This window comes from Brassica oleracea, chromosome C9 (genome assembly GCF_000695525.1).
Source record: "Brassica oleracea var. oleracea cultivar TO1000 chromosome C9, BOL, whole genome shotgun sequence".
NCBI lineage: Eukaryota > Viridiplantae > Streptophyta > Magnoliopsida > Brassicales > Brassicaceae > Brassica > Brassica oleracea.
Genome location: NC_027756.1, coordinates 4,455,001 through 4,482,208, shown reverse-complemented (window position 1 = coordinate 4,482,208; position 27,208 = coordinate 4,455,001). Strand labels below are relative to the sequence as shown.

The window sequence follows — 27,208 nt, the reverse complement described above, 5'->3', positions numbered from 1 at the left end:
GACATTAAACAAATTATGACATAAAAACCTTATTTTTTCAGCGAACACATTCTTGAGAAAAGTGAACAGTATTATTTTCACAGTTGAATTATTTTGACTTTTATCTTCCATATGGTTTTGAAAGCTTTCAAATCAACCATCGAATTGATACATGTCATTTTAATATTTTTAGTCGTATACTTAAGGAAAACTTACATTTTTGTAATTTAAAGTCGTTTAAAAAAAATTCAAAATAAAACATATAAGAAAATTCTAAGATATAAAAAAAATATAACATATAAGGTGTCCTCATTTTTGTATTTTAAAGTCGTTAAAAAAAGTAACATATAAAGTTTCCTTATTTTGTAATTTAAAGTCATTTTAAAAATTCAAAATATAACATATTAGAAAAAATCTAATTTTTTTTATTATATGGTTAATGTGATTGTTTAAGTTTTTTTAATAATATAAATTTAAACAAAAATGAAGAAAGATGCAAAAATTGTTATAAAATCTTTATTATTCATAATCATTAATTCTCGTATATATGTAAATCATATTAGGTAATTCCGTAGCTTTTATTTAAGGAAAGAATACACACTTCATATATTTTAGGTTAATATAATGTTCTCTAGTGTTATATAATTATGGAATAATGTGACACTAGATTAAACTATACTTTATATTAGATGTTTTAGAATTATTTGAAAAAGAATTTAGAAGACATTTATAGTGCCACCTAGGATTTGAGTTTTTTTTTAATTAATACAAAATTAAGGTTAGAGCGGATTCAGGTTGAAAGAAAATTCATCTAACTTAATACAAATCGAATCAAGAAACGAACTTAGAACTAAAAACGATTCACTTACGTGATTATCGGTCACGGAATGGACACTGAGGAGTCCATCAGACATGTTAGAAGTTCGAGGAGAAACAAAAGAACAGTTATCAGGAACCACTGCACCCCAATCCATATTCGAGATAGTGTTGCTTGAACACGAGCTCATTATCTCTCTCCTTTCCTCATGATCTCTCCATTTAGAAGTCCAGCTCATCGCATGAAACGCCTCAAGTCCCATCGGAAAAGATGCACTAAAGCTCTCACTGCCACTGCTGTTCCTCTTCCCTTCATAACCGCTCCGTACAATCTGCATCACACTCTCTCCCGATACTTCCAATTGCTCTGTCTCGCTTGAACTGCTATCCATTTGAACCACCTCGCTGCCACTCATCTCCGGGAATGTCAAATATTTCGGAGCAGGGGAGAACGGAGAGACTCGAGAATGCGCTTCGGAAACAAACGAGGCAAAGTCTCGGGCCCTAGGGCTATCAGTAGAGCCGCACGTGGAACTGCTTCTCTTGATCCTCTCGAGCCTTGTGCTTCCACTAGAGTCTGAGTCGGAAGGATGTACAGAAGCTAGCTTCCCTTTTGAGACAACATAGACTGTGCAGAATCTCGGGACCGCGGCTGCGATCATCGAAGACATATCGATCTTTCTCGAGAAGAATCCAAGCAGAGACACCCCTATAACGAGTTTGGTGACTCCGGTTGCAGCAATCTCTTCCGCTATCGCAGCTGCAGGCTCTTGTGATTCAATTACATGAATCTCTACTTGCACCTTTCTCCTTTCGAACATTTTCTTGTAAGGACGAAGCATCTCGTTTGTGTTCGAATCCACATCTTGTCTGTAAGCTGATACTACATCATCTCTAACCTCTTTTATCGATATCGCATTCCCCACTGGAACCAAATAAGAAAGACTCGATTTATTGTAACACATAACTTGTGCATCAAGTTACAGCATTCTGAATACAACTTACTTGGGGTAGGGATGTAGGTGATAGGAGGACGAACGTAGAGAAGTTTGAAATCAGACAAGCCTTCGGGGACGAACTTCTCAAGAGCCCAAAAGACGACGTATTTGCTCTTCTTCTTTCCATTAATTGCTAAAGCTACAACTGCAGGAGATGGTGAAGGAGGAGGTAGATCTAGGTGTTTGCCTGATGCCCTTGCTGGTTTCTTATCATCCATTGCTTTACCTGCTCAGATTTTATTTTTAACGGTTTACCAAAAGAAAAAACTCAAGTAAAAAAAAACTCAAGTCGGAAATGCAATGTGTTTCAACTTTCAATGATATGTCCTTGAAGCCCCAGAATGGCACTCACTGACACTTTCAACTTTGAACTTATTTAACTAGCTTATTAAGAATTCAAGTTGACTTATGTATCATAATAAACTTTTAATTTGGCTTATTTGTTTATCAAGTCAAAATTGTGACCCGTTTACCTGCAGAGAATGTGACATGTCAATTTTCTTTTTAAAAATTGTTTATTTAATTAATAAACACAGTTAAAAATAAATAAAATTTTGAAAACTACATAAAATTCAAAAATCAAATTCAATAAAGTCAAATATTTTCTTAATTTTTTTTTAAAATGCAATTTTTGTAAAAAAAATAATTCTATTTAAAAATAATCATATAAAAGCTCTAAAATATTCACACTGAAAAATAAATAATTTCAAACATTATTTCCATTATCAGGAACACTTTTCATCATATCATCATTAAGAGTAACATTTTTGATCATATCCCTAATGATAATAGCGTATAAAACAATTATTATTCATATGTCAGAAATTACCCCAAACATATTCAAGCATATCAAATTAAATGATTAGACTTAGAAAATGTTATTCTTAATGGTGAAATGACAAACATTGTTATTGTTAATGGTGATATATCGAAATTATTTATTTTTAAACAAAATTTTAGCGTTTTACATGATTTTATTTTAAAACAATTCACAAAAATTGCATTTAAAAATAAAAAAAATTAAAGTGTTAAAATTGAAGGTTTATTATGATACAAAAACCAACTTAAATGTTTAATATACTAGTTAAATAAGTTCAAGATTTAAAGTGTTAGTGAATGCCAATTTGAAGGTTTATTATGCGATTTTTCAAAAAATGAAGTGTAAAAGTTGTTTTGAGAGAAATGATTTGTTCGTGAAATGTCGTGAATGGATAATACGAGTTTAAATCTTATCATTCAATCTCTAACAAGTTTCAGGAACCAACAGTTTTTTGTCGTTCACATAGATGCGGAGTTAACAATGTGATTTACGGTGTTAGTATGAATCTGTTTAACTTGATGACAAAAAAAATCTCTAACAAGAAGACGAAAAATAAGTTTTACTGAAGAATTTAAAGGCGGATTTAGTTGTGTTCAACAAGATCAACAAGGCTTTCAGACAGAACATAACTTACCCGGTAGTTGTGTTCGAGTAGAAAACAAATGATGAAGAACCCTTTTTTCAAAAAAAAACAATGATGAAGAACCCTAAGTTTGGTGATTCTTTGACATTTCCTTCAGATGAAAGAGTTGGCACAAGCAAGCACGTTGTTGCCCGCATCAAGTCCCATTTATACTGTTATAGAGTCAGCACACTACTAATTAGTTAATTTTCTTCATACGATGAAATATACAGGCCTTTTCGCTGTTTTGTTTCTCTATAATTTATCGTTGTATTCGTCGTACAAGGATCTACGTTGGTATATCCCTCAGGTTGTAGTTTTTGTTTTAAATAAACAAAGTCAAACACAAAAAATAATTTTAAAAAATATGCAGTTTTTTTATAAGAAATACAGCGTTTGTGATTATTTCTATAGAAAAAAACATATTATGTCTTACATATCAGGATAATGGACCCTATTAAACCTTAAAATTTCATCGAAATAGAAATTAGAGAATGGTTTCTCAAAAATTCAAAATAATGAATGTAAGAGACTACACTTTTTTATTACCAAGCCAACTAATTATTGTTTCAATAACGATTTGATTCTCTATGAGCTTTGACATCTGTATTTTTTATACCTTAGCTTAGTTTTGAGTTTATCGATTATTATTAAGATCAAGCTTGAACTTCTAGGATAAGATTCTTAAGGTTTTGTAAAGAAGATTCTTAGGATTAGTTGCCTGTCACGTCTTTTTTTTTCTTACTATATTTTTAGCATTATTTATTCAAGCATATAACACAGAATATAACATGTAATGTATATATTTTATCATGCTTTTAATAAATAGTAAAACTTGCACGAACTAGAGATATATAGTTTTATAGTATCGTAAAGGATATACCAAGGAATTACCTTAACTGTCCGTGCTCGTGCAATTTAATCACTAAAATTACAGAAAGTCAACTATATTCATATGTTCTGTTGTTTACTGGGAAAAAAGATCCTAAGTTTGTCTGATCAATTCAGACAAGTCATAAAGAAACTTAATTGGCCAATTAGGAACGAACTTGCCGTTCCGTACTACCAAACATGAACTTCCTTGCGTTTCTTAATAGCACTTATTCCTTCCATTCGTTGTTCTATATTATATAACTTGTTTCATTATAAATGTATTTTAAAATTTAAATTTATATATTAAGTTAAATTTTTCAATCTTACCTTTTAGTTTATAGTATTGATAAAGAGAAACACATAATACAATACATTAACTACATATCAACCCGCGCAACCGCCCAGATTTTTGTTTTCATTTATTTTTATATAAACATTTTGTTTTCAATTAAATTGGTATATATTATACACTACAAGAAAACAAGTAGATCCCGACTGCAGAATCGGTAGGGAAACAGTCGCAAATTACGTATTACGACTGAATAGCGACTAAACGTTATGGTCGTCAATCATCGTGTCGGTAATTACAGCGGTCGGAAATCGGTCGCTAAATTACGACTACCTTACGACTAAATTACAACTAATTAAATCAGTCGGCAACTAGTCGGGCAACAGTCGGCAACTACGGTTTCTAAGCAGAAATGTGGGTAGACACGGACTATATTATATTGCAAATTGTCTGACTTATTAGCGACTAAAGACCAACTAACCAGTAAAACATTAGGTACAACGACCAAAAATGTAAAAAACGTGCTATGTACCGGTTTTAACCACATACAGCTGTCGTTAATCAGTCGCTATTTACCGACTATAATGCGAATGAATATTTCTGACACGGTATTAGTCGCCAACCAGTCGTTATTTAGCGACTAAACTACTACTGGTTGTTGTAGTCGTTAATTTGCGGCTGGTGTGCGACCATTTTTCTGCATCGCCAATTAGTCGCCTAACAGTCGTCGCATAGTCGTTAAATTTTGCGACTACCTCTTCAGTCGCAACCCGTGGTCGGAAATCACGTGTTTTCTTGTAGTGATAATATATACGTGTCTATCAATTTTTAAAACATAATAAGTTTTTGGTATATTTTTTCTTTGAATAGATTGTTTCAAACATTCACATGTATTTGTATCTTCTTCTATATATATATTTTCGGATTATTATTTCATTATTAAAATCGTAACTATATATATAAAGATTAGTAAAATATTGTTTTGTTGTCATATTCAAAGATATTGTAACATTTCACACATTTAGAAACTTTTTTAAAAATTAAAATTTTTGCTTCATAGATTTATATTATCGAGTAAATAATTAAACATTTAGTTTTTGTTTAATTTTTAAAATAAACTATATAGTTTTAAATTTGTTTTCATTGGCTTAATGTAGTAAAGATTAATCATTGTTAGATAATATGATTTTTGTTATTTAAAAAAAAATCTATATAATTTTAAAAGTTAACATAAAAAAATATTTAAATAATTAACATATGAAGATATAGTATTACAACATATTAGAAATTAAATGTAACATGACTTTTTAGGAATAAGTTTATTAGACCATTTTTTTAAAAATCACACATGAATCAAAGTTGTGACTTCTGTTTTAATATATAAGATGAAAGATATGATAAACGAATTGAATATTTGTTAAATACATGTACACAAATCTTAAACAACATTTTCAGACGGAGTTTAGAAAACCTACAAAGTTCCATAATAAAAATGTCAAGAACCTAATTTTGTTTGATAAGAATCATATTGTATGATTCTGAAGTCGAGAAAGTTTACACGCTTCATGAGAGAACCGTGAAGAGTGAAGACTTTTTTTTTTTTAAGAAAAGAACCGTGAGGACTTGAACATTGTCAATCGTGATTATTGTTGAATCTCTCTCTAACTATAGTTTATTAGATTTCTTCCACTCCATGATTGCTGAGTAAAGAGTGTAATTAGCAAGAAGGTTCTTGTTAGGCAATGGAAGGTTAGTCACCGGCGACGTATCCTTCTCTCTCAGCCAGTCCTCTATGGCTTCGCGATCGTAAGTGTACCCATCCGAAGCTAAGCACGGCTGGTTCATCACTCCCTTTAATCAATACCAACAAATTTGGTTAAATCATGAAGACAGTAACGTTTCTTGATTAGCAAGTAATAATTTAGGTTTCTTGTTGTACAAGAAATTAGGTTTAGACCTTGAGAAGTGGGCAAATGAAGTGAGATGGAGGGCCAGATGGAGGACCAGACGGAGTTCTAGAGAGCGAGTTTTGATATTTGTCGACGACTTTCCTAAGCCGTTCCAAAGCCGGGATGATCTCATCTTTAAGGTCTGGTCTGTCTCTGCGTCTCATCTCCGTACAATGCAGTCCCAAAGCAGCTAACTCACGAGTCTCACTAATAGGCCAAGCTCCAGCTTTAACATCCAACAGTCCCATAAACTCAGCATCGTCACCAATGGCTTCTTCCACAATATGTGTAATGCCTATCGCGGGTTTCGCGGTTATCAGCTGAAGAATCACAACACCAAGAGAATACACATCAGATTTTGGTGAGATGAGACCGGTTCTCTGATACTCAGGGTCAATGTAACAGAGAGTTCCCACTGGACTTGTTTTCTTCAAGACCGTAATTTTAGAAGCAGCGTCGTCTTGGTTAACCATTGTGGAGAGACCAACATCGCCAAGTTTGCTAACGAAGTTTTGGTTAAGCAAGATGTTTCCTGGTTTGAGGTCTCGGTGAATGATGGGTCTAGGCTTGCATTTGTGGAGGAAGACAAGCGCTGAAGCTACTTCTAAAGCAATCCGGAAACGCTCGAACCAAGGGATTGGAGGTGTGTCGTTGACTAGCATCAAACGGTCATCTAAGCTTCCATTGTCCATGTACTCATAGACGAGGCAGCCTCGTTCAGGGCATGCCCCAAGTAGAAGGACGAGGTGAGGGTGACGGATCTTGCTCAAGATCTCAAGCTGTCAAAACATAGATACAATACATTTAGACTCTGGTCGGTTTTTGTTGGAGAAAAAATCTCACATTAGAAACTTAAAAAGACACTAAATAATATATATATAAATAATATAAAACGGACTTGGATCAATCGAATTATCATCAATTAGTTTTACTTTAGAACCCATTTAATCTAATTATTGCCAATTAATTTTAAGTTGCAAATTCAAAAACGTAACAGTTATTGTTGTTTAAGAGAAGTTTTGTAAGAATTTTCTTACCTCTTGATCAAACTGTTTAGAGAGCTGAGTTTCTTCAGCGTGAAGGACCTTGACAGCACCGGTGGTGTGATGCAGATTGCATTTGTAGACGGTTCCATAGGCTCCAATACCAATCTTGAGATCTTCAGAGAAGTCAGAAGTGGCAGCTGCGAGTTCTTCCCAGGAGTAATGTTGGTATTGGATCCCTGGAGAGACGAGAGAAGCCTGGAGCTTATCTTTCTCTTTAGCATCGCGTTCTCCTTTGATCTCTGCTTCTCTTCTATGTAAAGCCTCATGCATCATGCTTTCTTTGACCTTCTCTGCCTCCTTCATCGCCTCTTCGTATCTTTCCTTCTCCTTTGAAGCTGTATCTTTAGCTACTTCTTCCTCTTTTTTCAGCTCCACAAGCTTCTCTGATTCCTCGAATTTTCTCTGGTTAAGATCAGTTAGCTGCAACCAAAAACAAAATAAGAACACCAAATAAAACATAATACAAAAAATGCAACGGTCTATGCAGTTCAACTTTTTTTGTTTAGACCTTTTCCGAGGCATCGATAGTCTCAGTTTGAGTCATGGCATGCATCTCCTCAACATGTTTCAGTTCGGCTCTTAGCCTCTCTATCTGAAAGCTCAGATTCGCCTACATTTTATAGGTCTATTTGTTAACTTATATGTGATCCAATAGCGTTCCCTTAGGTAGAAACAGATCTGATAAATAACGGTAACTCTCAGATTAAGTATTAAACGGAAAAATTCATTAGTTAATAAACTATTGGTTTGCTTTCAACTCAAAATCAATTGACGATATAGGTCGTGGGACATTGTCCCTAATATTAGTTTCAGTTCCAAAAAAGCTTGTTATGTCTCTAATAACAGAATCAAGATCAAGACAACTTGATGACTTTAGACTCTGGCTCTCATCTCATCTCTGTGTATTAAACGGAAAAATTCATTAGTTAATAAACTATTGGTTTCCTTTCAACTCAAAATCAATTGACGATATAGTTCGTGGGACATTGTCCCTAATATTAGTTTCAGTTCCAAAAAAGCTTGTTATGTCTCTAATAACAGAATCAAGATCAAGACAACTTGATGACTTTAGACTCTGGCTCTCATCTCATCTCTGTGGATAAAACAGAATCAATACAATGAACTTACCTGATTATCGGTGACGGAGTTGACACTGAGGAGTCCTTCAGACATGTTAGAAGCTTCCTGAGAAACCAAAGAAGAGTTCTCACTCTCAGGAGCCACTGCTCTCCAATCCATGTTCGCTATCTCGTGGCTGTTGCTCGAAGACGAGCTCACGACCTCTCTCCTGTCCTCATGATCTCTCCATCTAGAAGTCCAGCTCATCTCGTTATACGCCTCCACTCCCATTGGAAACGATGCACCAAAGCTCTCATTGCTATTGATTCTCTTCTTCCCTTCATCACCTCTCTGTACAATCTCCATCCCTCTCCCTGTAGATACTTCTGAGTGGTCCGTATCGCTTGAACTCGTATCCATCTGAACCACCTGGCTTCCAGACCGCGCTTCCGAAACAGAGTCTTGGTACTCTGTTTCAGCCAGAGCAAGTAAGTAACTTACATGTTTAAGGATTCATATAGATTCTATTTTAACTAAAAGCTTACCAGAACGGGATCTAGGACTATCAGTGGAGCCACTAGTGGTGCTGCTTCTCTCGTATGTTATGCTTACACTAGCGGAAGGACGCATAGAAGCTAGCCTCCCCTTTGAGACAACAAAGACCGTGCAGAAACTTGGAACCGCGGTTGCGATCATGGAAGACATTTCGATCTTTCTCGAAAAGAATCCGCGAAGAGACGTCCCTATAACGAGTTTGGTGACTCCAATTCCAGCTATCTCTTCTGCTATGGCATCTGCGGGCTCGTCTGATTCCATTACAAGAATCTCTACCCTCGCCTTTCTGCTTTCGAACATGTTCGTGTAAGGAAGAAGCATCTCGTTCGTTTTCCTGTCAACTTCTTTAAGGTAAGCTGATACTACGCTATGTCTAAGCTCTGTTATCATAATGGCATTCCCCACTGAAACCAAATAAAAAAGACTCGATTCTTTTGTAACGTATATCTTGTGCATCAAGTTACAGTTTTCTGAATCTTTGTTGTCAACTTACTTGGGGTAGGGATGTGAGTGATGGGAGGACGAACATAGAGCAGTTTGAAATCGGAGAAGCCTTCGGGGATGAACTTCTCAAGAGCCCAAAAGATGGGGTATTTGCTCTTCTTCTTTCCATTAATGGCTACAGCTATAACAGGAGGTGGTGGAGGAGGCAGAGATAGTTCGCTTGATGCTTTCTTTTCTTCCATTGCTTTACCTGAAACAATTTTTTTTTTTAAAACTGTATAAAATGCAATGTTTATTAAACTCTAGCAAGAAGAGGAGACATAACTTTCAGGGTAATTTACAGGAGGAGCTTTCAACAATATTGCAAATATAAGAGATTGTAAACATTTATGTATATTAAATTATTAATTCTTAAAATTTTGAAAGTAACACGAATGTTTCACTCCGCTATACCCAGAAGGTCCACGCTAAAAGAGCAATGGAGATTTCAGGCAATACAGAACTTACCAAGTAGTTCTGTTCGAGCAGAGAACAATGAGGAAAATATGAAGACAAACCCTAAGTTCGGTGAGTTTTTGACATAGTCTCGGGATGAAAGAATTGACACAAAGAAAGCACGTTGTTGCCGCCACAAAACCTCCATATATATTGTTATAGTTAGCTCATAGTTAACTAAATTTCTTCATACGTTGAGAACTTTAAATAATACACACACATTAGTTTCAATTAACTTATCTAAAATTTATCAAAGTTTCAAAAATAAAAAAACTTACTGTAAAAGGATCTACGTTGGTATATCCCTCATGTTGCATTTTTTTTAATAAACAAAGTCAAACAAATAAAATATTCAATTTTATTAATTTAAATAACATCGAAATAAAGATTAGGAAATGGTTTCCAGTGCAAATGATTTTCGCAAAATAATGGATGTAAGAGACTAGACCTTCTTTATTACCATTAAAGTTCAGAGCCAACACCATCATTGTTTCAATAACGATTAGATTCTCTGTGAGCATGATTATGGACATAGGTTTTATTTTGTACAATAGTTTTGAGTTGTTCTTGTAGGGAATATTATAAATAAATTTCAAGTAGTTTATATAAGTAGATTAATAATTACTTTTTCAACACATTATCATCATAGTATAGGGATTTACTTTATATAACAGTTACCCACAAGTATAATATACAATTTAAATTATAAATACTAAAAACTATATTCCTGAAAATTTTCAGAATTGCGAAAATTTCAATTTTACAGACAAATTGGATACTACTTTTCAAATTTACCTTTAAAAGATAACCATTTTCATAAATACCTTAAATTTATGATATAAAAAATTAAGTCTCCTAAATCATTTATAAATATTTAAGAATAATGTATAAAAAATTATAGAAATTTATAAACTCAACCCACCCCCTAAATACTAAACTCTAAACATTAATTACAAACCCAAACTCAAATGTTTTATAATATTTTGAACAAGTGTTAACAAACTTAGGGTATTTTAATCAATTTCTCTTCAAAAATCAAAGTGATCAAATTATATTTCATTAAAGAGATAAATGACAATTATTTATTAAATATATAAAAATAAGTAGATATTAAAAAAAAATCAAAAATACATTTTTCAAAGGATTTTTATTCAATTTTTGAGTTTTCACAAAAAAAAAAAGGGAAACATTTTGTTTTCTTAAAAAGGTTTAGGAGAACATTTTTGAATATGTATGATATTTTCCTGAATTTGTAAATATACTTTCCTGAATTTTTAAATATTTTCATAATCATGTAATTACACTTCTTGAATGTAACTTATATTTATATTTAGAAAGGTCTTATTAAATGTGTATGACATTTTCCTCAAGTTGATTTATATGCTTATTTAAATATATATTTTTTATTATAAAATTTAGATATCAAATTCAAAAATGTCTTCCTAAAATTTTAGGGAGATGTTATGTATATTCAAAAATATCTTACTAAATATATGTATAATTCAAATTCAGTAAGATATTCTTTTTATCAACAATTCAGTCAGGTCTTCATAAATATATATTTCATCGACCAAAATATATATATATATATATATATATATATATATATATATATATTTATGAAAGTCTTTTTAAATACACATATTCCTAAAAACATATTTAATAAGGTATTTTAAATACATATTTGTCAATATCTTCTGTTTTGAGAAGATATTATATTATTCAATAATATTGTTTCTAAATATTCATATAACTCAAATCCAAGAAGATATCTTACAAATTTGGTAAGATTTTCCTAATTTCTTTTAAGAAAAAAATCATTTTTCCCAAAAATATTTTTGTAAAATTAAAATTTGAATTTTTTTAATTTAAATATTTATTTAAGATATTTGTAAGAAAGATATAATTATCATTTACTCTTTTTAATGTTCTTATTTTAGTCATTTTGATTTTTGATACATATAGACTAGATACAGTTTGAGATCATTTATCATGCTTTTACATATGCGGGCATTAGTACATATGCGGGCATTAAACTTTCAAAAACTGGCAACAACTTGAGATATAATCTTATAGAATCGTAGAGAATATACTGAGGAATTCTCCTAACATTCCGCGCTCGTGCATTCACAATAAAAAAGAATTAATCAAAAATTTATACAAAGTCAACTATGTTCATATGTTATGTTGTTTATTGGCAAAAGAATCTCCAGTCTATTGATCTGATCAATTCAAACAAATCATAAATCGGCCAACGGGGGGACATGTATCTGTTTGAAGAAACAATGTCACAGAATACTCACAACGAGCTTCCCGGTCCGTATTTACAGACATGAACTTCTGCGGTTTCTATATCCTAAAAGCTATTACTACTCACAGTTTCATACTATAAATGTCAAGAAACTCATTTCATTTGATAAGAATCATATTGTTTGATTCTGAAGTAGAGAAAGTTTACACGTTTTTTTAGCCATGTGATTGCTTTATTTTGATATATGATGAAACAATCCGACTATTGAAGCCAAAAAAAAAAAAAAAAAACTTATTTTTGAACAGCTTCTGAAAGTCTCAATAATGTTTTACAGAATAGCCAAATGAAAACGAAGCTTATTTACTGAAACCTTTACTCAGTTAAACCATTATCAAGATCAAAATGGTAGGATATCTTCTTCTGCTTTTGGTCCAGAAACTGAGAAATCTCAAATCATCAGAGAAAGATTAGTTAAAACTGTTGTTGTTTTCACCTCCATACAGTCTCCCCTGCATCAGTGAAAATAGCATTGTGATGTTCAATCAGGCACTGCACAACGTCGACCGCACCAAAATCAACTTGAACAATATCGTCCAGAGAGATCGATGAAGATGCATCTACCACACCTTCTCCTTCATCTGTAAAACCATTAAAGATTAAAAAAAAAAAAAAAATGAACTCTGCTTCAAATGGTAAAGTTATAAAAGCTAGCTAAAGGTTGTTTTTATTACCTGAGAGCAAGTCCCATGGAGAAGCAGTTTCAAAGTCAATGCTCTTCTTAGGACTCCTCGATGGGGGTCTCCAGTATTCCCTATAGGACTCAGGCCTCTTCTCTTCTCGCCACATGATCACCGGAGCCATCTCCATAGCCAGGCTGTGTGAATTCATCTTGTTGAGTTGTGCTTTCTGGCTCACACGAAGCAACAACGCTGTTATGAACTCAAGTGTATTGTAGTTGACACTGGAAAGCTTCTGGAGTGACTTTCTCATTCTGGTTACGCTCGACCTTGCGTCTTTGATTTCGTTGTAAAGCTCAAAAGTAGTTAGTGGTGTGGGAAGGCTAGCAAGATAGTATTTCATGAGTGCGGCTACATCAACTGGATTCACGCCTTCAGGTATTGACGCGCTAGAATCTGTTCAAACAAGTGTTTTAAGTTTACACAAACTCTCTCAAAGGAGACATAAGAGTCAAGGATTAAACTCGTTGAGTGTTTGTTGGTACCTTGATTGTAAGCAGAAACCAATTGTTGGATAAGCTTTTTGTCTCCTTCGGCTTTGAACAAGTTTGGTGAGTTAAGTCCTGACAAGAATATATACCACAGTATGCCTTTTAGTGAGATAAAGATGTTTTCTTAAAAGGAAAAAGGTTTATTGGTTTTTAAAATAGTATAAATACGAGTCTAAGTGATTATTATAAATATAAAATTCAATAATCAATATACAAACCATAAACTGATATTTGCCTCGCTCTTTTAAATTTCTTTGCTTTCTTCAAAGTTAATTTACGTTTGTTCACAATAATGAGCTATAAAAGCGTTACAGGCGTGTGATAAATTGGGAATGTTATTACCGGTTAAAATGAGATAATCTGCGCATTTCATCAGTATAAATGGAATAGGCCTGCTTGACTCTTGCCGCTGGACAGTGATCTCAATCGCAACACCAAACACTGAGCACAAAAGTTTGTTAATATAGTGTGAGTTACCATATCTAAAGGAAAGGACTGTGTGTATAAACTATCTTACCATCTGAGCTGGCAACTCCCTGCAGGGTTAATAAAGAACAATAAGTTAGTTAGAGACCAAAACTCAAACCAACGGATAGTATGAGATCTAAGGCTCAAATATACCTTCTGCCATCTTTCGATATCTGTCAAAAGCGTCTTGCTCTTTTGCGCAGTCTTTTTCGCCGCCTAAAAAGACAAAAAAAACAGATCAAAGAAGTTCCAAAATGAACATTACATTGTTTGACAAGTTAAATACCTCTTCCACTTTGATCTTTCCAACGGAAACCTTTTCTTTGGTCTCAGTGATACCCTTTCTCACCAATGTCCCGGTCGTGGCAGCGGCTGTTATAAGGTGTTCTTGCACGGCGTGTCTAGTTGCAGGCTGCTGAAGAATCGCCCACCTGCTTTTGAACAAGGATCCAACTCTTTCTGCAACATCAGCAACGTTCACTTTCGCATCTTTAGCGACTTCTCCCACAAAACTACCAGCTGATTGCCTCGCTTCCCTAAGCTTCGTCCCTAAATACAAACACATAGTAAGCCTTTTAAACCACAAACACACAGAGATGAAAAAAAAATCAACTAACCTGATGAAGAGAAGAATCCACTAGTCCTCTCCTGCCATTGTTGTGAGATGAGAGAAGACATTCTCTATTAAACCAATTACTTCAAGCAACCCACTTGAATGAAACCTGTTTAAGATCATCAAGACATAAATGAAAAGACACTTGTGCTCAATTTCATAAGGTATAATCCATCTAAAGTCATCCTCTTTAATCCAATCATATACAAGTTTTACAGAAAACAAAAAAAAAAACAAAAGGAGATAACTTTATGAACATAAACTCTAAACCCATATCATCTAATCAATCAACGATGATCAAATGACAAAGCAATCGATCATAATCAAACCTTTAAAAGTTCTTGGATTTGATCGAATCGAACGAAACCCAATTCGTCGAGACGATCAAAGACGAAGAGGAGAGTCAAAAGGATTCAGCGGATTGATGAAAGAAGAGTAATTGATCTCTCCCCCTGGAGATCAAAAGGTTTCACCTTTCGAATTTCCCCCTGGAGCAGAGAAGAAGAAAAAAAAAAGTTCTCGACTAAAAAAAAAAGGACAAATACAGATAATCTCGTATGTTCTGTTGTGCCACGTGTAAGATTTCAGGAGATGAATCAAATCTAACTATTTGACAATTTCCCCCCTTTAAATATTTTATAATTGTTTAGTTGTCCTTCCTCTTATTTTATCCTTGCAACTGTGACCTGAGCTTATAATTTGACAAATTAAGGCCTTAGTTGTTTAGTAGTTTAGATTTTAGATTTTTGTTTTTCCAATATTGGATTCAGATTTTGTTTTTTTAATATTAATTTTTATTTATTGTATATTTTAGTTCATTAAAAAAATAATTTGTAATTTAGTTAATTTTTGCTTTATGAATTTTTTTTTTTTGAAATCATGATTGCTAGAAAAAATAAAAATAATTATTTTAAAAGTCACAAAAAATCAAAATCTAAATTATCAGAACTGAATCCAATAACAAAATGGTTAGTGATTTCACACAAAACACATGTGGTTAGATGCCAATGTGGAAGACTTTTAAGGTGTATTTTGTAATGTAGTAAAAGTACGATGGTGACAATGTAATTACCAAAAGTTAAAGGATAAAAATGAGAAAAGGCAAATAAAAAGTTAAAGGAGGAAGAGAAGAAGAAGATGGCAGCAGCTTTGACTCTTGATCACTTGTCGCGTCTTCAAGCGTCACGACATCTGTCACTTCCTCACCGAACTCTCTCGAGCTTTCCACGAAATCCAGTTAAAAATCCCATCTTTCGTCAAAATCTTGCCGAATCATCGAGCTTTCGGTTGTCTACGGTTGCTGTAAAAGCTCTGAGTACAGTCGCGGTTGAGGATTCGTCGGAGAAGAAGATGGTGAAAGGTATCAGAGTTTACGAGCATGGCGGTCCTGAGGTGAGTCAAAGTTTCGATTTTTAACTCCTTTCTCGAAAAGGGTCATTGTAATCAGATTAGGTTGAGATTGGGTGTCTCTCTATTTTGCTTCTATGATTATAATTTAAAATGGTTTAGGATTCAATATAAATTCAAATCCATAAAATTTCTAATAGGCTTTTTATTACAGACAATGGAACCTAGTAAAACTGATCAGGGTGCTGCTTCATGTTATTTTATTTTATTTTGCAATGCTAGCTTTTTATATTGAAACTTGTGATTGTTTTTTTCTTCTTCTTAAATTGTGATTGTTCTGTATTCTCAGTATTTCATTGTGGTCTCTTGTTTGTGACTTGAAGGTTCTGAAATGGGAAGATGTGGAAGTAGGGGAGCCAAAAGATGGGGAGATACGCGTAAGGAACAAGGCTATTGGGCTTAACTTCATTGATGTTTACTACAGGAAAGGTGTTTACAAGCCAGCTTCTATGCCCTTCACACCAGGTTCTGCTCTCTACAACCTTTTAGGAAACATGCAAATGAAGTTTTATTTTTTTAGATCTTAGCTTATAAGCCAATTTGTGATCATAGGTATGGAGGCTGTTGGAGAAGTGGTAGCTGTTGGGTCAGGATTAACTGGCAGAAAGATCGGTGATCTCGTCGCTTATGCTGGAAGTCCAATGGGTGCATATGCTGAAGAACAGATCCTTCCTGCGGATAAAGTGGTTCCTGTTCCTTCATCTATGGATCCTATAGTTGCAGCATCAATCATGCTCAAGGGTATGACTGCACAGTTCCTCCTTCGCCGTTGCTTCAAGGTTAGTCACTAGGCCTGCGGATTTGGGTAGTTCGGTTCAGCCAAAATCTAGCCGAATTGAACCGAAAAGTTCGGTTCGGTATATGGGTAGTTTGGGTTTTAAAAGTTTTACTGAAACTAACCGAAGTTTTTGGTTTCGGTTAAAATTTTGGTTCTTTGAGTACTTCCGGTTAGTTCTGTTCGAAATTTTGGTTAATTTAGTTCGAACTGAACTAACTGATCACCGAACCGAAAACCAAAATCACTATTTAATTTTTAAAAATAAATTAAAAACCGAACTAACTGATTACCGAACCGAAAATCAAAGTGACTATTTAATTTTTAAAAATAATTTGAAAACTGAACTAACTGATTACCGAACCGAAAACCAAAGTCACTATTTAATCTGCTTCTAACATAAAGATCTCTTCACTATATTGACTCAAAATCCTATTTGTATTTGGATAGGTCGAAAGTGGGCACACGATTCTTGTCCACGCTGCAGCTGGTGGAGTTGGCTCTCTGCTGTGTCAATGGGCAAATGCGCTTGGAGCTACCGTCATTGGAACTGTCTCGACCAATGAGAAAGCGGCTCAAGCCAAAGAAGATGGATGCCACCACGTTATCATGTACAAGAACGAGGACTTTGTTTCACGGGTCAAAGACATTACATCAGGCAAAGGAGTCGATGTTGTTTATGACTCGGTGGGGAAAGACACCTTCAAGGGATCTTTAGCGTGTTTAAAGAGCAGAGGATACATGGTGAGCTTTGGACAATCCTCCGGATCTCCGGATCCTGTTCCGCTGTCCGATCTTGCTCCAAAGTCGCTCTTCTTGACAAGACCTTCAATGATGCAGTACAATGAAACTCGAGATGAGTTGTTGGAGTGTGCTGGGGAGGTTTTCGCCAATATTGCTTCAGGGGTTATAAAGGCTCGTGTGAACCACAAGTATCCGCTGTCTCGTGTGGCTGATGCTCATGCAGACGTTGAGAATAGGATAACGTCTGGCTCTGTTGTGCTCTTGCCTTGAAAAACATGTAGTGATGTTTCTTTTTAATCTTCCAAATAAGAGCAATAAGAAGCAATGGACAGATACCAAATGTGTGTACTATTTATCTTCCAGCAATACGGTTTTTTTTTGTGATGTTTTCTTTGTTGAATCCATTTACGATGTATATATCTTCTCTTGGTGTTTATGAATCTTGTGAATCAAGCAAAAGGAACCCATACTTGCCCTCGGAGAAACAGTTTTTGATTACTAGAAATGGTGTGGATTTGAGATCGTCAGAACTTGTTACTGTTTACTTTGTTGTTTATGTATGCACATTCTCTTAATGTTTATGGGTTGAACGGTATCTGTGGCAGAGGAATATAAGGCATTCGCAGGGAAGTAATAATATTTCATCTGAAACAGATGAAGGCATCCTATCGGAAAAATGTGTGACGACTCTTTCCCTGGATCCTGAGGAAGAGTCGCCGCAGCATTCTGCACAGTCACAAGGGACAGATCGGCCGTAGGATTTGCTCTGAATCGCCGTCACTCGAATCCCCTTCGCCATCGCTATCGCCATCGATTGTTAGGTTTAACCATCCCATTATTTTTAGTCAATCAAAATTCAACAAAACACTATCAACTTTTTTGAAGTTTACAATTTATCATTATTAAGGTATTAAAATATAACAAATATCATTTAAAAATATTTTTTTTCTAAAACATTGATTATTTTAAAATTGATGGAGTATTTTATTTTGTTCCGTAGAAAGACTCACCAAGTCACCATGGAAGTTAAGGTGGTATAGAGTGAATTCTTTGACTTTGACTTTAATTTCAATTATGTTGATTGTTATGGATTAAGTGACAATTACATCGTTCTTCCATAGTTTTTATTAAATCATTTAACTCTTTTAATAAATGTTTCAGCCTCTACCACAAGTACCAATACGTTGCTACCAGGTATCATCCAGGTTGTTAACAGACAAAAAAAGGTATTTTCCAGGTTTAAATGATCATTCAATTATGCATTGATACAAAGACATGTTGGATAATAGCTTTCCCATAACATGTTGCATGTCAAAAATATTAATACAGACTTATCTGACATTAGTTGCAAAACACTCCTTTGAGATCAGAGGATCATAGTCATAGATCTACCCTATGTCAGACGTGAAGTATAATGTCTAAATATAATACAAAATGAAGTTTCTTATAAACTTAACTTCCATAAATCGTAGTTGTTTAGATATTAATAATACGGTTTAGGCTCTCCACTAGATCTGGGATCGATTTAAAGCAAACTAGAGATGTGAAAGCAAAGTCAACCATCCATCCCATCATCACAACATAAAGCTAGAGTAGACATTGTGTCACTGTCTCGTGTCTATCTTGTTATTGGCAAGAGTTTAAACATGCATGCTTCAAGAATGGTGATGAGTTTTGATCCTAAAACTCTCCCTTGCACTTACAGAGTCCCTCTATGTCATAAGGCCAAGCTCTCTCTTTTACCTGGCCGTTTGCTTAGAAACCAAACGCTTTCTCGACAACCCCCAAAACAAGATTTGTTCTGTGTAATGGCTACTGGTGGCGATCTTGAGAGTATTCGTCCCTTGGCTCAGTTTACTCCCACTTTTCTAGGAGATCACCTCTTCTCTGTTCCCGTGGACGGTTCTGTAAGTACATAAACATTATGGCCCCATGTGAGACTATCTATGGTTGGTAACTAAAGATACATGACAATAATATATTAGCTATGTTTAACATGCATTTCTTACTATCATATCTTGGCAGGAGTTCAATGCAATTGAGCATGAGATTGAATCGGTTATGAAGCCGTATGTGAGAGATATGCTCATGTCTCCTCACACCTGTGACAAAGAGAAAATTCGTCTCATTTACTTGCTTATCAGTCTAGCGATCTCCCATTATTTCGAAGATGAAATCGAAGAGATTCTAAGCAAGGCTTTTGGGAAGTTAGAAGGCTTGATTGCCAAGGAAGATGACCTGGAAACAATCTGTACTATGTTTGAGGTTTTCAGATTGTATGGTCACAAAATGTCTTGCGGTAAGACCATCTACAATTTATCTCTATGTTTTTCTACAAATATAACACTATTATAAAAAATGAGTTTTACTCCAATGTATGTTTTTGTAGTATAATGATTTAGTCCTTTAAAAACAAAGAATCTCTATTATATATGCATGCATACATTGGATCAAATTCATTTTTATAATGAAGTTTTACTATTTTAGAGAGAATGTAGAAGAAAATTTACCCAACGAGTTATGGGTCTTCCATTCATAATTTCCCTGAGCTAGAGATCAAAGCAGAGTTAGATCCATTTCCTTGATTCACTTGTATGGATACTTATTTTAGCTATTTATCTCGTTTCTTTGTAGATGTGTTCGAAAGATTTAGTGGGGAACATGATGGAAAATTCAAGGAAAGTGTAGTTCGAGATGTTAGAGGGATGTTGCAGTTGTACCAAGCATCATATCTCAAAACAAAAGATGAGAATATAATAGAGGAAGCACGGAGTTTCACTAGGACTCACTTGGCGGCAGTGACTAATACTACTAAACCACATCTCTCTAAGCATATACAAAATGCATTGTACATACCTAGATATCATTGCGTAGAAATAGCAGTTGCAAGAGAATATATCTCTTTTTACGAACAAGAAGAAGATCACGAGGAGAATCTTCTTAAGTTTGCTAAACACAACTTCAGCTACTGCCAGTTGCATTACGTCAAAGAGCTCAAAGATGTCACCAAGTAATGTCCTTGTAGCTATATCCTCAAATCATATGTGTACTAGTTAATCTTGTTATATAGATCATAATAACCTTATATGTGACTACTGCTTCTTCTAGATGGTGGAAAGAGCTAGATCTTGCGTCTAAACTACCTAATACCTTTCGGGACAGAAATGTGGAGATCTATTTCGGCATGATGGGTATATACTTCGAGCCAAGATATTCCCTTGCGAGAGTTATAGGCACTAAAATCTCCATGATCATGACGGTTGTTGATGATACATATGACGCCTATGGCACTCTTCCTGAAGTTATAAGTTTCACTGATGCCTTGCAAAGGTATAATCTTTATTTTATGTTATATTGAGCTCGTTATAGTCCTATGGTCTTATGTAGGGTCAATGGCTAGGTGGGATATTGGAACCATTGAAGATCTACCAAACTATATGCAAATTATTTTCCGAACTTTGTGGGAAGTTATGCAAGACATCGAAAGTGAAATGAGCTCGCTAGGAAGACCTGGTGGTCTGCAACCGACTATAGATGAGGTACGTAAGTGTTATTAGCAGGGGCCGGTTCTAGACACAACCCGATAAAACATTTGCTTTAGCTCTAAAATTTTCTTAAGAAATTTAGCTCTAAAATTTTCTTAAGAAATTTATACATAGGTTGCATGACTCCTAATTGTCAAAAAAATTATTTACTAAAATTAATTTGAAAATGTTTATGGCTTTTTTAAAATTTCAGATTCGGCACTGGTTAATAGTTATTAGGTAGAAAAAATAATAAAAAGATGTAATAGTAATATTATATGTTTATACTGAAAAAAAAACATAGATAAAGAGCTTGACAAAGAAAGGGTATCTAGAGATAGCAAAATGGGCACGCGCAGGTCACGTACCAAACTTTGAAGAGTACATGGAGGTTGGAATCGTCACAGGTGCAATGGATGATATGGCAGTCTACAGCTTTCTAGGGATGGAAGACTGTGATGAGAAGATAATGTACGAGTGGTTCGCCTCTAGACCTAAAGTCATCCTAGCTTTTAATGTTGTATTTCGTCTGATTAACGACATAACCACATTCGAAGAAGAGTTAAAGAGAGGGGAAGTGGCAAATGGAGTCAACTGTTACATGAAGCAGCATGGTGTAAGTCAAGAAGAAGCGGTTACAGAATTGAAGAAGATAATTAAGGATCACCATGAGATGATGACAGACGAGTTCTTTAAAGCCTTATCTACTGTGCCACGCCAGATTGTAATGCGAGTCTTCAATACTGCACGTGTGATCAATTTGTTCTACAAGGAGGGTGATGGATTTGGTCATCCAGATGAAAATCTCAAAGCCCACTTTACCTCTTTGTTTTTATAAAATTCGTACGTACGTGCTTTTGATTTTCATGAGTCATGTGGTGTGATAATCTCTGTGTTTGAAGTTGTAGTATGAGTTTTTGTTTTGAATCTTAATTTTATCTTTTCAGCTAATGATTCAGGCCTCTTTGAAAAACAACGCGAGTTTAGCAAAAACTAAAAATAAATACAACGTGAATATGTAATATAGAATATATATCGCTTTTGTGTGAATATATATATGATGTGCTCAAATTTTAATAATCCAAATTACTAATTTGCAAACGCATAGTTAAGTGAGATGGTAGTGATTTGGACGGTTGAACAATACCGGGTAAGCTCATAACGTGTCCTAACATCAAATGTAGTCACTAGCCAAAATATTTCCAGTCTAAAGTAAGTTGGAGAGTTTCATCAAACATTGATGCTTAAAATTAGATGTAAAACTAAGGGCAACTCTCTATAGACTATTTTTAAGTTTTTTTCTCACAAAAAAAGTTCCTAAAAAGAAAAATGACCAAAATGTTTCATTAAAAAAATAAAAGACTTTTATACCTTAGATATATAAATATAAAAAAATAAATAAAATAAATAGTTTTTTATAGTTTCGAATTATATGTTTTCAAATTTTTTTATAATTTTTTTCTGAATTTTTATTTTATTTTTCTGAAAAAGAATTCTTTTTGAAATTCGAAAATGCTTTTTGAAACTATTTTTAATATTTATTTTTTATTTTTAAAACTTTTAAACCCACTTCAAAACTCCACCACTTAACTCTAAACTCTAGGTTTAGATTAGTTAACCCTATAGTATAAATATACAATTACTTCTTTAATGAAACATTTTGGTCATTTTGATTTTTTATATTTGTGACAAAAAAAAATTTAAAGGGTATTTCTTTAAAACTAATGTGATCAAGCTACTGATAGCATAAATGGTGTCATTAGATAATATATCATCATTCATCTAGAAGCGAACATTTTATCAAGTTCTTATATTGTCCTATATAATATCCAATTTGTTCACACGTTGTAAAGTAAATCAGAAAAGCATAATTAGACAAAGATAAATAAATCTTCTCTATCAAATTCATGATCAACTTCATCTAACTTTTTATAAAGATATAATTTTTATCTTAAATATAAATTATAGGCTTGTTGGGTCCCTCCTAGATGGAGAGGACCAATTGGGGTGAACTTAAGAAATAATAATGTTTCCCCTTTGTCACTACTCACAATAATAGAGTTTAGAGAGAGAGACAAAAGAGAGAAAGAAGAGAGAAGGAAAAAACTCGTAAGGTGATTTCAAGACTGGATTTGGAGGGTCAAACGGATCCTGATCGGGCTGATATTTTGTGGGAAGCTTCTTCAGTCAGTGGGTTAGAGGTTCACCGAAGGGATTTGGATTTCAACGGTTGGATCTTCTGTTGTCTGGGTTTTCTTGAAGCTGGTCGCCATAGTTCTTCAGCAGAGCAGTCTTGGGTGTTTGGTAAATCCAACGGTGAGATATTCTCTTCTTGAGCTGAAATTTGGCAGAGGTATTGTCGACTTGTTTAACTTGGATTTGTACGGTTGGATTAGTTTCTGGAAGCCGGAATCTTTGTGAGCTGAGGTCGTTTGGTTGCTGCCGGTTTTGAAGCTTTGTGTTGCTCTCTTGTTGTTGTTGTTTGTGTTGGAGATAGCTATTTGTAGCTAGACTCTCTGTTCTGTTCAGGCTGTTGAACAGGGAGGACGTGGTTGTACTCATACCATTTATATAGTGGATTTTTGAGTGGACTACGGTCCCGTGGTTTTTCCTTCTCACATCGAGGAGGTTTTCCACGTAAAAATTGTGTGTCTCATTTAGTTATCGCAACTTTGATATCTTGCCATCGTCGAAGTATTTTCCTCACAGGTTCGCACAAGGTCAGGGGAACACGACCATTAGTATTTCCGCTGCGCCGTGTGACTTTCCCCAACAAGGCTGTTGAAAAAAAAAATATATAAATTAGTCTAAATACAACTAAGACTAAAATGAGCTTGAATTGGAATGGTTTTCGCTTTGGAATGGTGTGCATCGGTCACCCTGAACTTTAGTGTAGGATAAACAATTATACATTTATTTAACAACGCAAAGAGTAGAGAACCACATGAGTCTTACCATAGAGAGCACCTATCATTACCACTTTCCATCATTTCGTTGCTTTTCATTTTTTGTTTTCGTCTCAAAAGGAGATCTTGATGGTGTGGTCTTACCCAATCCAAATTCACCAAATGTGTCTATAATATCGACAATTCATATTCTGTTACTGAGATATAACATGTTCGTAGGACATAATCAATTATTATTCTGGTATTTCAGGTCTGCGTAACTAATGCCGGTAACGAACTGTTACGCACCGCACCACCGTGAATAGTAATAAAAAGCTCTACATATACCGATGTATCTATATATTTTTATTTCTATTACAACCACACCGCACTTATCCCGCAAGTCACCATTCAAAAATCATACCTACCTATGAAAGGTGTCGTAATTGATATCATAGAGTTTTATCAAATGACGGGTCCCTATTTCTGATGTTTTCCCGTTTTATGTTCATGAATCACGAAATAGCGAGTTCAGGTCGTAATGCACAGGAAATGACAGCATTAAGAAAGCGCATTCTTTGACTGAGTAAAGAAAAATTATTAGGGGATTCCATAAATTAGTGGTAAATTTATTTATTTATTCGTTTCTTTCGTTACTATCTGTGAAAAGGATTTTCATTCATAGTTGTATACGGAAACTGATGTATTTGAACATGAATATTTTCAAAAACTTTTGGTGATGTGCTTGTAAAGGATAAGTTCATTCGTAAGCTTATTTGTGAAACTAAGAGATAATTTAATTGCATGATAAACTAATTTGAAGAAACCCATAGAAATATATCAAATGAAAATTTATTAAAACATTTTAACTGAATAAGATTTAAAACATTTTAACTGAAAATGAGATTTAAAATCTTAAATAAAAATATCAAATTCTTCATTTCAATTTTATTTCAATTTATTTAATTTGTTTTTATAAAAAAATATTTTGACCACTGGATTTAACAAAGAGATGTGTGGTATTATCGACATAATTTAACCCGGGATAAAAATACATATTTTTGATAGAAATAAGAAATGCAACCACAAATATTATTTGGTTATATATAGGCTTAGAATGGGAAGCAGAACAAAAGGTGGTTCATACACCAAAGTAGAGCATTTACTATTTCCTCCATTCATAAAATTTTGCAAATGACCATAGATTAATTTATATTAGTAGAGTACTTTGGATCACTTTTTATCCACTTTCACCATTCAAACATATGTTTTAAACCGGTAGATCCGATTGATCCACACTTGTACTGCTCGATCCACTCTTGTTCCGTTCGATCCGCTTGATATGCTAGATCCGCAACGCTTGATCTGTTTTCTCCATTGGGAGCCTAAAACATATATATGAATAGTGAAAAAGGATAAAAAGGTCCAAAATACTATATAAATTTAAAATAATTTATAGAAAATTTTATATTACTAATTATTTTCTTAAAAATAATTATGTTGAGGAAAAGTAATTTATAATTGTAAAAAATAATACATTTTATATTAAAATAATAAATTAAATTAAATTTATTTTGAGTTTTAAAACAATTTCCTAGTTTGGATGATTTAAAAACATAATTATTGTTTTTCATAAATATTTTATTTTTTGAGTTACAAATTAATTAACCCAATAAATTTTAATTTTCAAAAGTTTTTCAAACAAAAGAATAACACATTATTTAAAAATAAATTATGATGTATAAAGTATGATGTCAAATAAAAATTTATTATAAATAGAAAATATGGTGTAAATTATACAAGTCACATTTTGTATTTAAAAATAATAATAACTAAAATTAGATAAATATAAATGGTATATATATGTCATAAAATATAGTTTTATCATAAATGACAAAAAGATTATCATTTATTAAAAAAAATAAAGAAGTTATTTAATGAAGAAAAAGTGGATGAAACACTCTACTGAACAAGTGTATAGAATCAATAGTGGTTCATCCACCTTTTTCAGAAAAGACAAAAAAAATTAAGACTGCTTGTATACCCGATCATCTTTTTAACCAAATTGTAAAAATTTGATGTATAGGGATAATTTGGTGGGTGAGATACACTTGTGTATCATCCCCTAATTATTCACTCTCCATTAAAACTCGACAAAAGGAGTATTTTATATACTTTTACTTGTAAAACAATTTTTAACTTTTGAAATTATTTAATTCTTTTCATATTTTCTATGATAAAACTTTTTTTGTAACATATGTAAACATACAATTATAGTTTTGATCTTGTGAATCTTATTTCATCAAAAAAACATTTAGTTTTCTATTTACACCATATTTATCATGTGCATCTTTAATTTAATATAATATTTTATTTTTAAAAATATTTCATTTAAATTTATTTACATATAATACTAAATATATATTGATTTAAATTGTATTTCATCTTGAAAATTTATTAATAGCTACAATGTATTATTATTTGACATTATGTTTTATTTTTTTACAATGTGTTAGGAAAACTTTTAAATATTTTTCGATTGATTTATTAGTTAATATTGTGAAAAACTATTATACTATTTTACCAAGAATTATAATTATTTCATATCATATATATATATATATAATTTTAAAGCTCAAAATAATTATATATGCTTAAATAAAATTAATATTATATTTTAAATAGAAATTTATAGTTATTGTTTTATAAATTATTTTTAAGATATTTACTTTTAGTTATTAAATATATATAAATAGTAATATAAAATTTATCTAACTTATTTTAAATTTGTACAGTACTTTGTACCGCTTTTTATCCATTTTCACTATTTAACATACGTTTTGAATTGTTTGATCCGCTAGGTCCATATTAGTATTCCTAGAGCCGCTTGAATCACTCTTGATCCCCTCTATTTGATCTACCAAATCCGCGGCGTTTGATAGGCTTTTTCCATTCGAAACCATAATCAAGATTTTGATGAGAATGATTGAAGTTGCACAGTACAAAATTTGATAAATTCCAATATATATTTTATAATATATTATGAATACTTAAGGTTTCTAATTCCATTATTTATATATAATACTTATTTTGTTCTATTTTTTTATTTTCCGAAGCGATATATAATCTGCTCATGGTTTGGAAACATTATCTAATACCATTATGAAAGAAAGAAAAATTAATAATTGTGACCACTGACCACTGACCACTGACAGCACAACAGAAACCAGTGATCCTTGGTCATTAAATCCCTTTCAAAATAAAAAGTAGGAAATACTCGTTTCTTATTTAAAAATGTTTAATATGAAAAGGTACAATCCAAAAGAAAAGCGTAAAGGGTCTTCGATTTTATTGTGGGGTGAGTGGTT

At 33.2% G+C, this 27,208-nt stretch overlaps 5 protein-coding genes across 5 annotated transcripts in view; 2 read left to right on the top strand and 3 right to left on the bottom strand.

Annotated features, from left to right (window-relative positions):
- Window positions 1-2,011, bottom strand: part of LOC106316683 (U-box domain-containing protein 52-like) — a 6,030-nt gene extending 4,019 nt beyond the window's left edge. The window contains exons 1-2 of the mRNA XM_013754571.1: window positions 1,801-2,011; window positions 849-1,720 (exon numbers count right to left, since the gene is read on the bottom strand). Of these exons, the coding sequence (XP_013610025.1) occupies window positions 849-1,720; window positions 1,801-2,011 (1,083 nt within the window). The remainder of the gene's footprint in view (window positions 1-848; window positions 1,721-1,800) is intronic.
- Window positions 2,012-6,062: 4,051 nt separating this feature from the next.
- LOC106317499 (U-box domain-containing protein 52-like) lies at window positions 6,063-9,692 on the bottom strand. Its single transcript, XM_013755306.1, has 7 exons — window positions 9,500-9,692; window positions 8,997-9,410; window positions 8,521-8,921; window positions 7,901-8,002; window positions 7,384-7,812; window positions 6,355-7,125; window positions 6,063-6,248 (listed from the first exon to the last, which is right to left on the bottom strand). Exons 1-7 carry the CDS (start codon window positions 9,690-9,692, stop codon window positions 6,063-6,065), a joined length of 2,496 nt encoding a protein of 831 aa, XP_013610760.1.
- A 2,780-nt stretch (window positions 9,693-12,472) lies between these two features.
- Window positions 12,473-15,065, bottom strand: LOC106313106 (uncharacterized Rho GTPase-activating protein At5g61530-like). Its single transcript, XM_013750844.1, has 9 exons — window positions 14,835-15,065; window positions 14,510-14,614; window positions 14,179-14,441; window positions 14,046-14,108; window positions 13,942-13,960; window positions 13,767-13,865; window positions 13,419-13,496; window positions 12,928-13,329; window positions 12,473-12,834 (listed from the first exon to the last, which is right to left on the bottom strand). Exons 2-9 carry the CDS (start codon window positions 14,568-14,570, stop codon window positions 12,686-12,688), a joined length of 1,134 nt encoding a protein of 377 aa, XP_013606298.1. The 5' UTR covers window positions 14,571-14,614; window positions 14,835-15,065; the 3' UTR covers window positions 12,473-12,685.
- A 565-nt stretch (window positions 15,066-15,630) lies between these two features.
- LOC106313038 (quinone oxidoreductase) lies at window positions 15,631-17,871 on the top strand. Its single transcript, XM_013750758.1, has 4 exons — window positions 15,631-15,897; window positions 16,236-16,377; window positions 16,465-16,691; window positions 17,138-17,871. The coding sequence occupies exons 1-4, from the start codon at window positions 15,643-15,645 to the stop codon at window positions 17,699-17,701; spliced, it is 1,188 nt and encodes a 395-aa protein (XP_013606212.1). The 5' UTR covers window positions 15,631-15,642; the 3' UTR covers window positions 17,702-17,871.
- A 1,206-nt stretch (window positions 17,872-19,077) lies between these two features.
- LOC106314146 (terpenoid synthase 25-like) lies at window positions 19,078-21,793 on the top strand. The gene is made up of 6 exons (XM_013752080.1): window positions 19,078-19,338; window positions 19,457-19,730; window positions 20,066-20,441; window positions 20,540-20,761; window positions 20,832-20,970; window positions 21,260-21,793. The coding sequence occupies exons 1-6, from the start codon at window positions 19,078-19,080 to the stop codon at window positions 21,791-21,793; spliced, it is 1,806 nt and encodes a 601-aa protein (XP_013607534.1).
- Window positions 21,794-27,208: the final 5,415 nt, after the last annotated feature.

Coding starts and splice junctions, on each gene's coding strand:
- LOC106314146 (XM_013752080.1), top strand. CDS start 19,078: ATGCATGCTTCAAGAATGGTGATGAGTTTTGATCCTAAAACTCTCCCT. Junction 19,339..19,456: donor CTGTTCCCGTGGACGGTTCT/GTAAGTACATAA, acceptor ATATCTTGGCAG/GAGTTCAATGCAATTGAGCA. Junction 19,731..20,065: donor TGGTCACAAAATGTCTTGCG/GTAAGACCATCT, acceptor GTTTCTTTGTAG/ATGTGTTCGAAAGATTTAGT.
- LOC106313038 (XM_013750758.1), top strand. CDS start 15,643: ATGGCAGCAGCTTTGACTCTTGATCACTTGTCGCGTCTTCAAGCGTCA. Junction 15,898..16,235: donor ACGAGCATGGCGGTCCTGAG/GTGAGTCAAAGT, acceptor TGTGACTTGAAG/GTTCTGAAATGGGAAGATGT. Junction 16,378..16,464: donor TTCTATGCCCTTCACACCAG/GTTCTGCTCTCT, acceptor TTGTGATCATAG/GTATGGAGGCTGTTGGAGAA.
- LOC106313106 (XM_013750844.1), bottom strand. CDS start 14,570: ATGTCTTCTCTCATCTCACAACAATGGCAGGAGAGGACTAGTGGATTC. Junction 14,442..14,509: donor TGGATTCTTCTCTTCATCAG/GTTAGTTGATTT, acceptor GTTTGTATTTAG/GGACGAAGCTTAGGGAAGCG. Junction 12,835..12,927: donor TCCATGGGACTTGCTCTCAG/GTAATAAAAACA, acceptor ATGGTTTTACAG/ATGAAGGAGAAGGTGTGGTA.
- LOC106317499 (XM_013755306.1), bottom strand. CDS start 9,692: ATGGAAGAAAAGAAAGCATCAAGCGAACTATCTCTGCCTCCTCCACCA. Junction 7,126..7,383: donor CTAAACAGTTTGATCAAGAG/GTAAGAAAATTC, acceptor ATGTTTTGACAG/CTTGAGATCTTGAGCAAGAT. Junction 6,249..6,354: donor TCATTTGCCCACTTCTCAAG/GTCTAAACCTAA, acceptor TATTGATTAAAG/GGAGTGATGAACCAGCCGTG.